This window comes from Odocoileus virginianus, chromosome 6 (genome assembly GCF_023699985.2).
Source record: "Odocoileus virginianus isolate 20LAN1187 ecotype Illinois chromosome 6, Ovbor_1.2, whole genome shotgun sequence".
Lineage (NCBI taxonomy): Eukaryota > Metazoa > Chordata > Mammalia > Artiodactyla > Cervidae > Odocoileus > Odocoileus virginianus.
The window spans coordinates 53,349,104-53,366,728 of record NC_069679.1 but is presented as its reverse complement, the minus strand read 5'-3'; the positions used below and the strand labels follow the sequence as shown (position 1 = coordinate 53,366,728).

General features: G+C 47.5%; 1 protein-coding gene across 1 annotated transcript in view; it reads left to right on the top strand.

Annotated features, from left to right (window-relative positions):
* The window catches only part of SORD (sorbitol dehydrogenase), a 31,748-nt gene extending 25,721 nt beyond the window's left edge, over positions 1 to 6,027 (top strand). The window contains exons 8-9 of the mRNA XM_020912831.2: positions 3,628 to 3,749; positions 4,548 to 6,027. Of these exons, the coding sequence (XP_020768490.2) occupies positions 3,628 to 3,749; positions 4,548 to 4,713 (288 nt within the window). The 3' untranslated portion in view covers positions 4,714 to 6,027. The remainder of the gene's footprint in view (positions 1 to 3,627; positions 3,750 to 4,547) is intronic.
* Positions 6,028 to 17,625: the final 11,598 nt, after the last annotated feature.

Below are 17,625 nucleotides of genomic sequence, written 5' to 3'. Positions count from 1 at the left end.
GTTGAACCCAGGTCTGCAGCATTGCAGACAGCTTCTTTACCATTTGAGCCATCAGGGGCCCAGTAGGAATAAGGGTAGCTGAAGCCGGTGGGCAGCTTCGGGTAAGCAGCCCAGGGTGGTGAACCAGTAGAAGGCTTCCTTGGATCAGACTTCACCGATTTGCTGTGTGGCACACACCCACCCCCACACCCCACTCCCCCTGCAAAACAAAATTAGGTAATCCCTTGTTATCTTCTTTCTTATCTCTCTTATGAAGGTAATGAAACTTCCCCAACATCCTCATTGGGTCATTGTGATGTTCAAACTAGGCCACAGATATACATGGGCCTTCAAAGATGTTAAGTGGCTCATACCTTTAGGATAGGATTTTACCAAGTAGTGCTCTTGGTAAAAAAAAAGAAAAAAGAAAGAAAAAAGTCAATAGGAGGAACAGGGAACCATGCCTTATATGAGTGTGGGAAATCCCTATCTTGTTTTATTGAGGAAAACTGCAGTCTCTGAGTCATCGATACAAGATGACAGGCACTAATTCAGTTAGTTACAAAGGTGAGATGAGTTTTTAGGGCCACAGTTGTCTTCTGCTGTTCCCTAGGAATAAATAAGCTGCCAATACCTGACCCACCCTTTAGCAACCCACCAGTAATTTATGGATGTTGGAAGGGGAGGGGCAGGGAGGAGTAGTACTGCCAAAGTATGAGGAAAAGAAAGAATAAGAGCTCGGCTCTGCTCTCCACCATGGGCCATGTTCTTGGCTGAGTGCTTTATAGACATGGTCCTAATCTGCATAATAGCCCTGACAGTGAGTTCTCATTTTACACATTTTATGATGAGAGAAGCCCAGGGGCTTGCCTGGAGCACACTACTCCAATACCTGGGCTTTCCTTGCTCCATCTGGCTGCTCCAGAGGGGAAGAGATTGAGGGGCCAGGAGCCAGTTCTGGGGTGGAAGGGGCTGGGCTGGGGAGAACGGTAGCAGCTGCCACCCCTGGGCACTCCTGCCCTGTCCCCCAGCCTGCTTTCTCGCAACAGCACATGCCTCTGCCCTTCCTTCTGAGTCACACTGAGTTAAGCACAAGGGCACTTTCCACCATGCAAGACATTTGGGAAAAGCTGATCCCTCAAGCTGTGTGGCATGGCCCTCGAGCCTGGCACCCAAGCAGAGCTGCCTTCCCCTCTTCCTACCAAGATGCCTGTGACCCCGGGGTGTCAGGGAAGCAACAGGAGAGGGAGGAGCAGGTGCCACTTTTGCCCTGACCTGTTTCAGCCGGAATCAACCAGCTCTCAGCTCCACGGTCAGAGGTGGTCAGCGTCACCATGTGGGAATGGAGCTAAAACAAACCAAAATCCAGCAGGCATTGAGCCTATGTGTTACTGGTGGAGCCATGTTGACCCATGGCATGTCTTGGGTTCCTGCTATATGCTTGGTTCTGTGCCAGACACCTTGAGGGCTTGACCAGTAAGGTGTGACTGCTGTTTCTGAGTCGTTGACAGGTCAGCGACCCCCCACTCAACAGAGAGGCAGTAAAAGTTATGGCTTCATAGGGCAAGGCCTTCCTTCCTCTGTGCCCTGCCTGGAGGGCATCTGAGGACAGTTGGCATCTCCATTTGGTGGTGGTGGGCGCCCCGCTGCCAGTTACCTATGGTGGGTGTGGAGGTAATAAATGTGACACGAGGGCCTTGTGAAGCCTTCAGCCAGTGCATGTCCTGAGTTGGGAGTGGAGCCATCATGCATGACAGGTGCTGCCAAATGCTACAGCTCACTCTGCCAGTGGGCAGGTTAGGTGAAGGCACCTTATGAACATACCTTAGAGTCAATTTTCTGCCGTGTTGTGTCTGGATAATATTTATAAGGAGACCTAGCAAATGCTTGTGGTAGAATTGATGTCATCTCCTTGTTGTGAAAGTCACACCCACTAAGCAATGGCCTGAGCATTCCTTTGCCTGTGGTCAGTAAGCTACTGGCCTCCTGGCAGCTTGTGATGACCAGTTCAGTGGTGCGCCTCTCCCTTCTTACCAGGTAGAGAGGAAATGCTGAGTGGACAGCAGGTTTCCTGGGAAGTTTCTCAGTGTATTCCGTGGCTCACTCACCAAATCTGAACCCCTCCCCTCCAGTGAGGACAGCAACATTTTCCAGTCATGAGATACCCTTTCCTTGGCTGACAGTGTTTGTATGTCACAGGTGATCTGTAAGTGACTGCTCCTCATTTAAAACCGAAAATGAACTAAGCATTGAGCCCATCCTAGTGCCAGCCTCTGTGACTGTTACCCCATCAGCCCTGCTATGGGAAGGCATCATTCCTATTCTTACACATGAGGAAACCATGGCTGACAGCACCATCTTGGGGCCCACAGATCAAAAGTACAAATGCCAGCAGTCATCCCTACCCTACAGACTTCTCTCCAGGATGTAACCTTCCCCTCGGAGACAAGCTGTGATGTGTGCAGTCTTAAATCTCTGTGGTGAGCACTTAGAATGGCCCCCAGTAAGTGCTTTCTACTGTTAGCTATAATAAAAACTTAGCATGAGCAAATTGTCCATTTTTCTGTCTCTCACTACTCTGAGCACAGTGATCCCCCCAAATCTCTGGAGCAGGCTCAGCACTTATGTAAAGTTATGTGGAGGTTGTCAGGGGAAATTTTGCTTTCCTGCCTACTCCAAAGAGGAAATTGATGACTCCATTATGACGTACCATTAAGGTGAATATCCCTGGAACAAAGATTTCTAATTGCCAGCCTTCACGTATAAGGCAGTTTTTATTTTTTTAAAGCATTTTAATTAATTATTTATTGGCCACACAGCGTTTGGGATTTTTTATTTCCCCCACCAGGGATCGAACCTGTGCCCCCTGCAGTGGTAGCTGGGAGTCTTAACCATTGGACCACCAGGGAAGCCCCTAAGGCAGTTGTTGAACCACACAATTCCTATGCCCTCCCCATTGGTATAGTGTTTGGTAGTTGGTGGTCCCTTAGCTATTTGACCCTCTGTCTTGTGGGTGAGCACTCTAGAGGAGGAAGTGGCTGACACTGACATCTGGTACTAAGTAAAGCTTTGAAAGATGCTCAGAGGCTGCTGAAGAGTCAGCCTTGGTTGCAGGGGAGATCCTCATTGCTCTCTGGAGAAACTTTGCTATTTCCTGGGGTGCTGTGGGCAGCAGGAGATGCTCCCACTGTGCCTCCACTGGTTAAGTGCATTCAGGACCTTTAAAGGAAACCGCATTCACTCTGCTGCTCTGTTGAGTTTGGTTACCATGCTAAAGAGTTCAGCTGTATAAAAAAAATCAAACTGTCAGAAATTTCTGGATATTTACCTGTTTTTATGGCAACAGTGAGCTTTCCAACGTGTGCTAGTGGTAAAGAACCCGCCTGCCAGTGAAGGAGGCATAAGAGACACAGGTTTGATTCCTGAATTGGAAAGATCCCCTGGAGGGCATGGCAGCCCACCCCAGTACCCTTGCCTAGAGAATCCTGTGGACTGAGGTGCCTGGCAGGCTATAGTCCATGGGGTGGCAAAGAGTCAGACATGACTGAAGCGACTTAGCACGCATGCATCCACATGGCAACAGGGCTACTGTGAGTGGGGTCTGTATTTTCTCATTTTCTTAGTTTTCTGTCCTTACTTCTTCTTCAGGCCACTCATTCTGGTGGGACCCTGGTGCTGGTGGGGCTGGGCTCTGAGATGACCAGCGTGCCCCTTGTGCACGCAGCCACCAGGGAGGTGGACATCAAGGGCGTGTTTCGATACTGCAATACGTGAGTATGTTGTGGGTGAACCAGGCTGGCGAGCGGCCAGCAAGTCCAGGGGAGGCCCTCCACGGCCTCTGGGACCAAGAGGTTCTGTCTATTTATTCATGAGAGACACTCCCTGGCTGCATTGCGAGCCATGCGATATGATAAGGCTCCAAAGAGAGAGCTGACAGGTCTGTAAGGAGAGAGGGAGGGAGGGAGATTGTGAGGCATGCTCTTCTTGAATGCCCCTCATTGCCCAGGTGCTCTCTTTTCCATTTCTAAGTGGCCAGATTTCCATCTTCCCTCTTTAAAGAGAAGAAGGAAAGAAATGAGGACAACCACAGAACTCAAGTTCCTTGGTTCCCACTTCCAGTCCCCAAGTCCCACCCTGGGAAGTGACAGGCTCTTAATAAATGCCAACATATGTTTTGTGGCTCCATCCTCTCCCTGCTGGGGAGCTCTGTCCAGGACCATCTTCCCCACCAGTGGCCCTTTCTCCCATTTTAGAGTTTGTACCCGTCCCCTCAACAGAGTGCTGTTTTTTCCAGTGAACTCTGCCAAATGAACTGCTACACGTGTGATTAGATCATCCTGGGCTGCCGCCCTGAGGCTATCTACCTTTTCACAGTGGCTTACATATGCCTTAGGCCTTCATGCCAGAGAAATTCTAGGCTTCATGGCAGACATTGCATTTGAGAACAGACTCCGTACTCCTGAATTACAAAAAACAAATAAGTGTGGCCAAGCTGATCTTCTTGGTAGTTTTGGGGCATTCCCTCTTTTCCTCCTGAGGTTTGAGTGTAATGCTGTGATCTTTTTCAGATGGCCGATGGCGATTTCAATGCTTGCATCCAAGTCTGTGAATGTAAAGCCCTTGGTCACCCATCGGTTTCCTCTGGAGAAAGCTCTGGAGGCCTTTGAAACATCCAAAAAGGGTTTGGGGTTGAAAGTCATGATCAAGTGTGACCCCAATGACCAGAATCCATGATGTGACTTGAGCTCTGTCGTCCCCACTCTCAGCATGTTGGGGTTCAGTGGTTGACTGGGAATGGTGGAAGTTTCTTTTGAGTAGTTAGAATAATTAAAATAATTCATTGTAAGCAGAGAGCCTTACGCTGGGGAGTTGTTGTGCCTTAAAAACACAAATAAGAAGAATTTGGGGGAACTTGTAGTCAGGATGACCTGTTTATGCTGATCAAAGTTCAAATAGAGCAGAGCTTGGCAGGCAAGTGCTGGGAACTCCCCTTCTTCCTGGAGTGCCTGGAAGTTGAATAAGGAAAGAAATCTGCCTATTGAATTCCTGCTTCTCGTGTGACTGTGGCCAGATGGGAGATGGTAGTTCAGGTAAGAAGAGACCATTTACAACTTTATCAAGACTTAAGTGGCCCAGAACCTGATTTTCACAAAAAATCTGCAGCTCCGGGTTGAGAGTAAAAGGTTGTGAATAATTTTACTTCAGAACACAGTGCCTCTCCCTCCAAACAGGGCTATTTGGTTTTATGACAAAAGGAGAATAAGGGACTCACTTTCCTGGATCTAGGACATATAAAAATCAAACAAATAAAACTGCAATCTCATGTGAAATCAAACCAGCTTGTATTCCTTAATTGTAGAAATAGACAAGGAACTTTGCAGCACTGCTTGGAGAATTACCTCTTCAGATCCTGAGAATTCTGTGTGACTTATTTTGCAAGGTGAAGAATCACCTTCCCAATGTGCCCGACCTGCACCCTTTTGCACATTTGGGGGCAGCCACTGCAGGCTTCTTTGTTACTAGGCAGCCAGGAGGTGCCTACCTAAGGACAGACATTGGGAGTCCTCATGATAGACCTTAAATTGCGTTCAGACTAGCCCAGGAGAGTTTGGGCAGTACACCTGTCTTACCCCACAGGATTAGCATGCCATTGTTGGCTCAGAGCTCACTAATGATTATTAGACAGTTTGTTTAGTTCCAGTCTTTATGAGCAGGAAACTTTTTCCCTCCTCAGAGCCAGTTAAGGGTCTTGGTACCTTTCTTTCTGATTGAGTGATAGCTCTGACCTTGTCTGTTTTAATTATGGGAGTTTCCTGGGTAAGATTGGGGTCTAAAACACACCATGCCATTTGTGACTTTGAGGTTACTGGTCACAAATGAGGATACAGTAGCTGGGACATGATTTGGGCTGCAGTCCTACCCCTCAGTTCAGCTAGGGTTGGCGGGCGAGTTTGAAGAGGTTCTGGTTTTCTTGTGACCAGGGAAGGCTGTAACCAGTGCCTGGAGTTTCTCAAACTGATGTGGGTAATAAATTCTGCTTGTAGTACATGACTGCTACCCCCATTTGTGGGCTTGTTTGGGGAGAAATGGACTTTGGCTACCCGTTTCACAAAAGGAAACGTCTGGGGTTTTTGAGAGTGACTCATTTTCTGCATCAAGTACAATTTTCACTGACTGTTGAAAACTTAATGATCTCTAATCCTCACAGCAAGCCAAATATAATTATTTTACAACTAAGGAAATAGAGAAATCAAGTAATTTGCTTGAGATCTCACACTGCTTTTCATTTCTCGGGTTATCTTTGGAGTTATCTTGAGTTTACACACAGCACACGCTCACACTCAGGAGTCACACCACTTCCTTCCCTAAGTCCTGTTTAGATAGGGCCAAACTTGCTGGCTCCCTTCTCTTAAAACTCTTTCCAGCTCAGTGATGCCCGACGTTCTTGAACATGGGCTGAGAAAGACTCTTCCCTTTCTAGATGGAAGTCTTCCAATAGAAATACCCCTAAAGGAGGTGGACTCACCATGTTAAATTCACAAGTAGCCACTCTTCCTCTGATTGTGATTCGGTGGAGGGAGGAAGCCACTGAACCTGAAAAGGACTTAGGAGTTGCAGTGGGGACTCCTGGAAAGGTAGGGCCACCAAGGACAAAAACATGTGGCTCACTTCACAATGGTGATGGAGCTAGATCTTCTATGTTAAGGACTTGGAGCCTCTACTCCCTGGTCCGTTGAATGGGCTTCCTGATACCTCCATGTGAGCAGTTTCAAGGAGTGAATGGGCTGATTGAAACCAGTTCAGGAAACACTTTCCATTTCCAAATCCCCCCAGAGCTCTACCTACTTTGATGTTTGACAGCTTCCCAAGCAGGGGCAGAGAGCGTGGTTGGTGGGAGAGGAAGTGGTATGGGATGAGATGCCAGCAAGTCCTCCAGGTCGCGAGAGGACCCAAGTCAGTGAACTGAGCTGTTGCTGGGCCTCCTTCTTCTCTGCATCCATATTAAGACGTTCCCTCCACTGTTTGGAAGGGTTGCAGGAAGCCCAGAAATTCAGTTCTTCTGCCACCTTCCCTAATTCAATAAATATTGATTCAGTGAATCAGTTCCGGAAACAAGAATATGAATTCCCCACGAGGTCCCCAAACTTGGGTGGCCTTGCCGGCCTGTGTGTGCTCTATCACTGTTGTGTGGCACCAGTTAATACTGAAGACCCCACCCAGCTGGCACTCCCAACTTGGGTGGAGAGCTGAGAAGAAGGACCCTGCCAGCAGGGTAAAGGGTGCAAGGGGCAGGCTGCCCTCTGGACCTCAAAGGAGAGGGGGACACCGCTCCAACCACTTCCTCTTGCCATCCACATTTGGCTATGGTGGATGCTGTCATAAGTCGCTTCTGGATCCCCCGTCCCTGAGTGTCAGGCCATCCCAGTCTCACTTCTGTGTAACACAGTCCTGCCTCTTCCTTCCTGGTTCCTATCTTGCTCCCATTGGGATAGCAAAGGAGTCTCATGGGAACTCGGTTGAATCAGAGGTTAAGAGTTGCGGGGAGAGACAGAATTTACTGGATATTTGCCTTTTCCCAGAACTGTCCTCTGCACACGATATCAGTCTGGGCTTGGAGTACAGAAGCCAATATACAGGACCCCATGCCTGGGTAGCAGGCAGGTCTCCAACTTCACTGTCGCATCCCCACAGCGCGGTCACCGAGGTCCGTGAGGGCTCAGAGAGGGCGGCAGTGAGGCGGCCTGGCTGGGAACTCATCACCCGAGGGGAGCGTCTGCCAGGCAGCAGCAGAGGCTGTCTGGTGTGGCCACTGCCGTCCTGAAGCAGCACAGCCGCACTCCCATGGCCTTCCTCTCTCCCTGCTGACTGTCCTCTCTACTTAAAGCCTCGGCTGAGGCAGACCCTTAGTTCTTTCCGTGGGCACCTACAAGTGGTGCAGGATGCATGCAAGGTGTTCCTGCCAAAAGATCTTTCAGTGGATCTTCTCATCAGCGGGAGTTTCTTGAAGGTGATATGTTGGAGAGAAGCCTCTGTCCTCTAGGGTCTTGCACCCATCAGGCCTACAAGAGGCAGCTTGTTGTGAAGGACTTGGTGCAGGAGTCCTGGGTTGTTTCTAATCCCAGGCCTGCAGCTAACTCACTGTGTGACTTCCCAAGTCACTTTCCCAATTCAGGCCTTGGTTTCCTCCATTGTTAATGGAAGGGTTGCACTGGATGATCTTAAGGTCTCTGAGTGCTGGTATTCCACAGGGTTCCCATCATCCAGAAGCCCTGTGGAGTAAGGACCCCTTTAGGGGTGTCCCTCAGGCTCTAGATGTGAGTGCTCTTCTTGGGTTTCAGCTCCAGTCTTGTCTGTATGTTAATGGGTGACTGGAGGGAGGAGAAAGGAGCTGTCTGTAGGAACACCCAAGTTCTTGGCATCACCTTATTCTACTCCTTAGCCTTAGGCTCTCAGGTGTGATCCTGAGGTGGAGGTTGCAGGCCCAGAGCTGGGCCTGGGGAGGTGTGGCCCCATCATTGACTTCCCTGTGTGTGGGCAAAGGCACAGCCTGGCTGTGGTTCTCCATGTAGGACCCCCAGGCCGGAGATCCTGATGTGGGACTTGGTTCCCTTGCTTAATGGGGAGAGCCTCTGCAGTTGTAGTTATCCTCCCATTTGTGGGTCATCCACTGGGGGATGTGCGACTTGACTATACTGCCCCTCCTGCTTGTCTTGTTGTGAGTCCTTTATTCCTCTCTTGGCTGTGCTGGGTCTTCACTGCTGGCATGTGGGCTTTCTTCAGTTGTGGTGCAAGGACTTCTCATTGCAGGGTGCAGGCTTCTCTAGTTGATGATTGAGAGCTCTAGAGTACCTGGGCTTTCCAGCTGTGGTGCACAGGCCTCGCTGCCCTGTGGCACGTGGAATCTTAGCTCCCTGACCAGGGACCAAACCTATGTCCCTTGAATTGGAAGGCAGACCCCCAACCACTGGACCACCAGGGAAGTCCTGTGATTCCTTCTTTACATCTTTAGTTGTAGATCTTTTCCGCTAGTTTTCAGGTCTTTCTCATTAATAATCTGCTCTGTAAATAGTTGTAATTTTGGTGTGCCTGGGTGGGAAGGTGAGCTCAGGGTCTTCCTACTCCACCATCTTGGCCACTCCCTTAACTGTGTCACACATCATTATTCTATATCACCATATCCCATCATATGGATATATACCATTATTTAGAAAGTAAATCACAGTGGTTTGGATATTTGGAAACTGCAGGGTTTTGAGCTTATGATAAAATTTCAGTGACTATCCTTGTACATACATTTTCCTACTTATAACTTACTCCTTCCTGAAGTTGTATTTTAGAATGACAATAGCTGGGTTGAAGAGTATACACCTTTTAAAGGTGACTTGGTTAGAAAAGAAAACAGAATATTGAGACCACCTAAGAAAATCTGAGTTTGGGTATGCCTGAGTCCATGTACAGTGTGGGAGGATTCTGCAGAATGGGAGAGCTTTCAGAGATGGGGCCATGCAGCCACCGGCTGTCTGGCTTCAGGCCAACACTGGGAAAGCTGGAGACTTGGGCCTCCACCATCTGTAACCTGAACAGGACACCATTTCTTCAGGCCTTCATCTTCTTATTAGTAAACTCAGTATCCCTTCTAGCAGGATGTGAGAACAAATGGCCCCTGTAAAAGGCTGGCGTAGGATTCACGGGGAGCTGTGACTGGATCACTGTGGCGCAGGGGACCCTCCCCTGTAAATAAACTTATACTAGAAGGCTCTCTGCACTCCACCAATCTTCAATGCCAGGGCACTCTGAGAGCCATTCACTTCAATAAGTCACTTGGAGGAAGTGAGGATGGTGTGTATAGAATGTTCTTCTGGGCCCTGACCTCTCTTATATATGCAAATCAATGTGGTATAGAAAGAATTCAAATAGTTAATAAGGTGCAAATCTTGGATTCTCAGACCTTGCAGATTGACAGTTTGTAGTACTCTTTTGGAATTTCTGAGGAAGTGATTAAAATACGATTGTGACATTGCTTTTTTAAACAATGTATATATTTAACGCTGTGCATATATATATAGCTTAACAATGTAGAATTTCAAGTGTGTTTGCATATTTGTGTCATGTGTTCTCAGAAACACTAAAGTGAATCATTTCCCTTGTCACCCATGAAATGGAAAGAAATAGGACTGCCAGCATTGATAATCTCAAGGATTTATAATTCTAAGGAACTTCTGGGAAAATTGCTAAGTAAGCAGAAGAGAGGACAACGTATGAGCTTAGAGGGAGTGAATGAGGAAAAAGCTCAGAGGAAATGGAGCCAGTAATCTAGGGTAGGGTGAAGAAAGTGACTCAGCTGTGACCTTTGGAAACTGGGGCTGCTTGTTCTGGGGAGCAACAGCTGGACTTACAGCACATCACAGGGGCAGACAGGCTCTAGCCAGACTACCCTGGGCACCCCAGACTTGGCTTCCCCTGGTGAAAGGGGAAGTCGCTCAATTGTGTCTGACTCTTTGCAACACCATGGACTGTAGCCTGCCAGGCTCCTCTGTCCATGGGGATTCTCCAGGCAAGAATACTGGAGTGGGTTGCCGTACCCTCCCCCAAGGGATCTTCCCAACCCAGGGATTGAACTCTGGTCTCTTACATTGTAGACAGATTCTTTACCATCTGAGCCACCTACCACATACAAAATTCCCACATCTTGCTGCACACCCAACAAAACTAGAACTCAGCTGGTCCCTAAAGCCATACTGCCTCTTCCAGAACAGGGTTCGAAAGGGAGTGAATCTTTCAGGGGACAAACAGATATTGCTGGGGTTGGCTGAGGAAGAGTTTTCTGTCATCCAGTATGCATCTTGTCATTGGCCCAACTACAGGAGAAGCTCTCCTGCATTTGGAAGCGGTGATAAAGGAAGAGGCCAGTGGGGTGTTTGGATGTCTTGGGCTCCCTATAGAAAGAAAGAGGTAGGTAGGTACATGTTAGGCTACTCCATTTTCTTATGACCTTGAGCTACTCAAATTCTAAAAGCCTTGGGTTCCTTATTCTTTTAAGTAGGAAAGATAACACCTACCTCAGGGTGGTCACAGGGGCAGAATGAATGGCTCTGTGACTGTGGCCCTGCCCCTTCCTCACCAAATCTCCTGTCTCCAGCTGGTGAATGGGGTGAATGAGCAGGGTGCATGATCCCCAAGGTTTTTCTGGCTCTGTGCCTCAAGTCTGCAAAAGTTCTTCAAAGAAGTTCCCAGGGTGACAGGAAAGGCTCAGCCTGCCCGTGACCCAATGTCCTCTGCTTTTCCATAAACCTGTCAGGGCTAGGAGGAGGAGACGGCACCTAGACGTGGAGGCCAACTAGGAGAAGTAGGGACCAGGTAACTGCATTCAGGAGCTCCCTGTTATCTGCCTGCCCTGCTCTACCCCTGTGATCACCCAGAGGAACCCTGCACCCAGGAGCCCCTAAGTAAGTGATTGGTCCCTGCTGGCTGGAGTCTCCCCAAGGCCATGGCTATGCCTCTCACCCACATTATGGAGGTACCCCTCAGTGGCTGGTGCGGTGCCTGGTGCTTACAGAGGGAGCTCCGGGAGTGTCTGTAGCCTGATAAGCAGCCTAATCTCACTCTGAGCTCTGAGCCATTGCTTCTCAGCAGTCGGCCTGAGCTGACCCCAGAGCAGCTAGGAGTTCTCAGCATGTTTCACTGGGTAGCAGAGGAAGGACCTGAGAGGTATGTCCAGAGCCAGAGGAGGGCTCACCTGCTCTTAAGGTCCCCTGCCCTGGAGACCCATCAGACAGCCTGGGGTCCAAATGAGATGGGGCAGCTGAGCTGGATCTCTTTGAGGGACAAGGAGTGAGACCAGCTGCCCCCTTCAGATCTCTTTGGTTTTAAGGGGGCTTATGGGGGCCCTGTGGTATGATAAGAACAACTCTGGGCCATAGGCAGAATCCTGGGCTCCGGATCCAGGCCCCCCCTAAGTTTAGGAGGTCCATTTAGTTTATCTGTGTGTTCCTGGGTGTCTGTCATAGGAGCGGTAAAACCTCTCTCAGTAGTCTCATCTATACAGGATACTAAGCTGCTGTGGAAAAGAATGAGGGGATAGTCATAACAGCCAACCCACTGAATGCTTACTATGGGCCAGACTCTTTTTAATTAATTAATGTATTTATTGATTTTTGGCTATGCTGGGTCTTCATTGCTGCTAGTGGACTTTCTCTAGTTGCGGTGAGCGGGCCCTACTCTTCATTGTGGAGCACAGGCTTCTCAATACGGTGGCTTCTCTTATTGCAGAGCATGCGCTCTATGATACACAGGCTTCAGTGGTTGTGGCGTAGGGGCTTAGTTGCTCTGCGGCATGTTGAATCTTTCCAGACCAGGGATCAAACCCGTATCACTTGCATTGGCAGGCAGATTCCTTATCCACTCCACAACCAGGGAAGTCCTGGGCCAGACTTTTTTCTGAGAATGCTAGGTGTCTTAATTCATTTCAACCTTACAACAACCCTATGGGATTGGTATTTCTTCCATTTTAAACCTGAGAAAACTGAGGTACAGAGATTAAATGATTGCCCCAGATCTTCCCCTGGCCCCATACATACATATGTTTGACTGTGGGGGAAATTGTCTAGAAGGATAGACACCAAACTGTTAATGGTAGTTCACCCCAGAGGAGAGGATTTGAGGGAGGTTTCATGGTGTTTGAGGGGAGGGGAACAGAAGGACTTTCATCATTTTTTTTTTTTTACTGTATAAATATCTCTATTAGTTAAAAGTTTTGACCATTATCATTTTAAAAAGTGAATAAGGATGTCACAACTCACTGTAGCTTTCAGAGTCAAATGCCGAAGTGCATGAGCTGTATCATGAACTCCCAAGGCAGAGGACTCTCTCCAGTCCCAGAAATCCTTCAGCTGCAGCCAGTTCCAAGGAACAGGGAGAGGAAGGGAGCCACCCAATCTCGATTACAACCCCACCCCTGACGGCAGGCTGGGCAAGGTTACATCATGGGCCCAGGAGTCACTTGTGAAATCTCAGGACCATAGTGTGGAACCATGGGTCTGAGAAGTGAGCTGTTTGCCTCCTTGTGTTGTTATCTCGGTCTTCTTAAGTAAATCATGTCCTTTATCTGATGACTAGGGGAGTAACCGCTCTTATGGGGGCAGTAATTGGCAAGTCTTCCCTCTAGATATGCATGCCTGCATCTTTTGGTCTTGGCCATGTTTTGTGGACTCCATGACACTGAGTTCTCTTTGTTGGTTTCTTTTTCTTTTTATTTATTTTTTAATTGAAGCATAATTGCTTTACAGAATTTTGTTGGTTTTTGCCATACATCAGCATGTTTGTTCCTTTTTTAATATAGTTTTTAAATTTTGGGGGCTGTGCTGGCTCTTCATTGCTGTGCAGTTTTTCTCTGGTTACAATGAATGAGGGCTACTCAGCACTCAGGCTTCTCATTGCAGTGGCTTCTCTTGTTGCAGAGTACAGGCCCTAGGCACTCTGGCTTTAGCAGTGGGGCACATGGGCTTAGTTGCTCCCCAGCACCTGATACCCAGGCCAGGTAAGGCCTGTTTCTCATAAAATGATCTTTCGTTGGGGTCACCAGCACTGATGAGGTAGCCGTGTCACACTGATGTCAACAGATCCAAAGGTAAAAGAAATTCAAGGAGGTTCTTTCCTTCTAAAGATGCCATCTTTAGGGAGGTCTGGTTGTGGAAGGGGAACACAGCTCAAGACTGGACCAGTAGAATGCGGACTCCAACCCAGAGTTGAGTTTGTACAATTGACCCTTGTCCTTCAAGGATTGGTTCCCTCCTCCAGAGACTTTTCCTAAACTCCCTCACGGCTCTACCACTTATCTTGGCGTTTAGTCAGTTATTTATTGTTTGATGTAATCTATGTGCCATAAAGCCCAAGAGAATCTGCTCTGTGCCCAGCACTTTGCTAGGCAGTGGAAAAACAACAGTGAACAGCAGGGGCCCAGGCCCTCCCTTCTAGGAGTTCACAGCGTAACAGGAAAGACGGACCTTGAACAAGCACTGTGCTTGCAAGTGTAATGAGTTACTGCACTTTCTCCCCACACCTGGACTGATTTCACTCCCAGAGGGCTGGGATGTGTCTTGCAGTCCTTTTGAGCCCTGTGAGCTCTAATGTGACCTGTCACAGCAATTAGTCAATAAATGCTATTTGAATAATTAACAATGAGAAACAGATTATGAAAATGTTTAACTGTTTCTTTTCTTAATTTAGGTATGTATGTATATATGCTCAGTCATGTCCTATTCTTTTCGACCCCATGGATTGTAGCCCACAAGTCTCGTCTGTCCCTGGAATTTTCCAGACAAGAATACTGGAGCGGGTTGCCATTTTCAACTCCAGGGGATCTTGCTAACCATGGAATTGAACCTGCGTCTCTTGAGTCTTCTGATTGGCAGGCAGATTCTTTACCATAGTACCACCTGAAAAATAATATTTATATTAGTTTCAAGTGTATAACATAATGATCCATATTGTGAGACGATAACCACAGTAAGTCTAATTAATATCTATCACTGTATATAATTACAAATCTTTTTCTTGTAATGAGAACTTTAAAAATCCCCTGTCTTAAAGCAACTTTCAAATATGCAATACAGTATCATTAACGATAATCACCATGCTGTAGTTTGGGTTTGTTTTTGTTTTTTTTTCATAATTTTATATATTTTTGGCTGTGCTGGGTCTTCATTGCTGCACAGGCTTCTCTCTAGGTGCAGTGAGTGGGGGCTACTCTCTCTAGTTGTGATGTGCAGGTTTCTCATTGCAGTTAGCTTTTCTTGTTGCATAGTGCGGGCTCTAGGGTGTGTGGGCACAGTAGTTGTGGCACCCAGGCTCTAGAGCACAGGCTTAATAGTTGTGATGCAAGGGCTTAGTTGCTTTGAGGCATGTGGGGTCTTCCTGGACCAAGGATCAAATCTGTGTCTCCTGCACTGACAGGCTGATTCTTTACCCATGAGCTACCAGGGAAGCCCCTGATTGTTTCTTGATCACCTTCTCTTTCTATACCATTAGACGCACCAAGATGGAAAAGAGCAGAAATTCTGAGATTTTATGGAACCTGGGTTCAAATCCTGATTTTGCTTGATCCTTCTTGAATGTTTGTGGGCAATTGCTCTCTGAGCCTCAGGTGCCTTCTCTGTAAAATGAGAGCCACAACACCTTCTCCAAAGAGTTAATATGAGGATTAAATGAGGCAATTTGTATAAATGTGGTATAGAGTCTGGACACACATATCTTTAAATGTTTGTTTCCTTCTCCTGGCCAATTGAGCCTTGGATGGAAGGTCAAAGAAGGGCTTCTGTTTCCTAATACAGGGTTTCTATTCAGTTAGGATAATGAGCACAGAGGGAAATGGTAAACTTCTAGGTCTGGAAGCAGTCCTAGCCTACTCACTTGTTTTCTCAGTGAGGAAGTTGAAGCCCAGAGGACTCTGGTGATTTCCCTAAGGTCACACAATGATTTCAGTAGTAGGGCTGGAAACAGAACCCAGGTGCTGACCCAGCGTCCAGTGCACTTGGGGCAACCTCTCCTACAACTTTATAATTTTATTGCCAGCCTCTCACTCTCAGAAGAGGGAGTGTCTTCATATTACAGTTTATCTGAAGTCTCTGCAGGGAGGAAGATAATTCCTGAGAAGATGCCTGGAGAGATTCCCAGTCCTTTACAACTTCCTGGAGACTGGGCGGGGAGGTTAGCTCTCCTTGTCACATTCCAGGGAATACCAGGATGGAGTGACTTCCACAGGATCTGAGGGCCTGATGTCCCTAGAGGGTAGGGCAGGCCTCCTCCTCCCCCTTCCTAGAGAGATGGGAAGGGGAGAGAGCAGTCAGCACAGGACAGACCTGGACTCAGAACAGGTCACTTGGACTTCCCTGGTGGCCTAATGATTAGGAATCTGCACAGGTTTGATCTTGATCCCTGGTCCAGGAAGATCCCACATGCCACAGGGCATCTAAGCCTGTGGGCCACAACTACTGAACCCGAGCTCTGGAGCCTGTGCTCTGTAACAAGAGAAGCCAGCATAACGAGAAGCCCGTGTCCTGCAACTAGAGAGCAACCCTGGCTTGAGGCAGAGAAAGCCCATGTGCAGCAAGGAAGACCCACAGCCAAAAATAAATAAGTAAACAAATAAATTAAAAAGGACAAGTCACTTAGCAGCATCACTCAAGCCCCAAATACTCCAAACTCCTCAGAATATGGAGCACTGACTCCTAGAGCTTCAACCTCTCTTAATAATATCAGTGACAACAACAATAATATTAATAAGTGCCAGGCACTGTTAAAGGCTATCATATATTATCTTTGCCTGAACGCTAGCAGCCTGCTTTTGAGAGGCAAAATAAAGTGGTAGTTAAGGGCCTGGTCTCTGGTTAAAACTTTGTGGGCTCAAATCCAGATCTCTCACTTACATACAGGGCAATACAGGTAAAAATCAGGTGAATTAATATGTATAAAGCAGTCACCATAGCACTGGGCACACAGCAAACTCTGTGTGCTTTAATTGTTAAAATCTTATAGTCATCTCAGGGGCCTTTCCTTTATCATCTTATCTAAAGGGCTCCCTTTAATGATTCACTTTCAGATTATTGTTTTATTATTTGTTAATCTCTTATCATGATCTAGGATTATCTTCCTTTTCTTTCTTTCCTTGTTTCTTGTCCATTTGCTCCCATTAACAGAGAAGTTCCATGGGAGCTGAATCTTGCTTGGGACCTAATAAAAGCTCAGCACATATTTGTTGAATTGAATTGAATTTTATCATCGGATTTTCCCCCTTCTATGAAGACGCAAAATGCACTGAGAGTTCCTTTGTTTGCTCAAGGTCACCCAGCTGGTGACCCAGTTTGGCTCAAGTCAAACCCAGTGTGACTCAAAATCCCTCACTCTTAACAACTATGCTAAATTGGCTCCTCTTGCTCAAAAATTCTTGGGGCTTCCCAGGTGGTGCTAGTGGTAAAGAACTTGCCTACTAATGCAGGAGACATAAGAGACATGGGTTCAACCCCTAGGTTGGGAAGATCCCCTGGAGGAGGGCATGACAACCCACTCCAGTATTCTTGCCTAGATAATCCCATGGACAGAGGAGCCTGACAGGTTACAGCCCATACAGTTGCAGAGTCGGACACAAGTGAAGCGACTTAGCATGCACGCAGGCACTCAAAAATGCTTATGAGTAAGCGAATGGGAAGGTTGCCACATCTTATCAACTTTCTCCCCTCTCAAATGGTGCTGGGTCTGGAAATTTTGTTGGGGGGGGACAGCAAAGAGCTAGCCTTCATGTCTTTCTCCTAGAGCTCAGCCTCAGCACCTCCCCACATCTTCATGTACTCCTTTCCCACCTGACCCTGAAGCCCTTTCACCCAGTCTCATCCTCATCCTCTCCATCTCCAGCCCCACTTCCCTCCAATCCCACCCTATTCCTTCTCTACCCCTGTTCCCTTCTCAACCCCATTCCCATGCCCAAGGCAGGGCTTGGGCTGGGCTCTGTCCTAGGACCTGAGACCTATATCTGTGACCTGAGGTAGAAAAGATTTGCTTTCTTTCACAGAGTTGATATAAGATATAAATATGTCTGTTAAATTTTCCTGAGTCATACTTCCATAGTCCTCTTTCTCTGGATGTTTTGGTGGC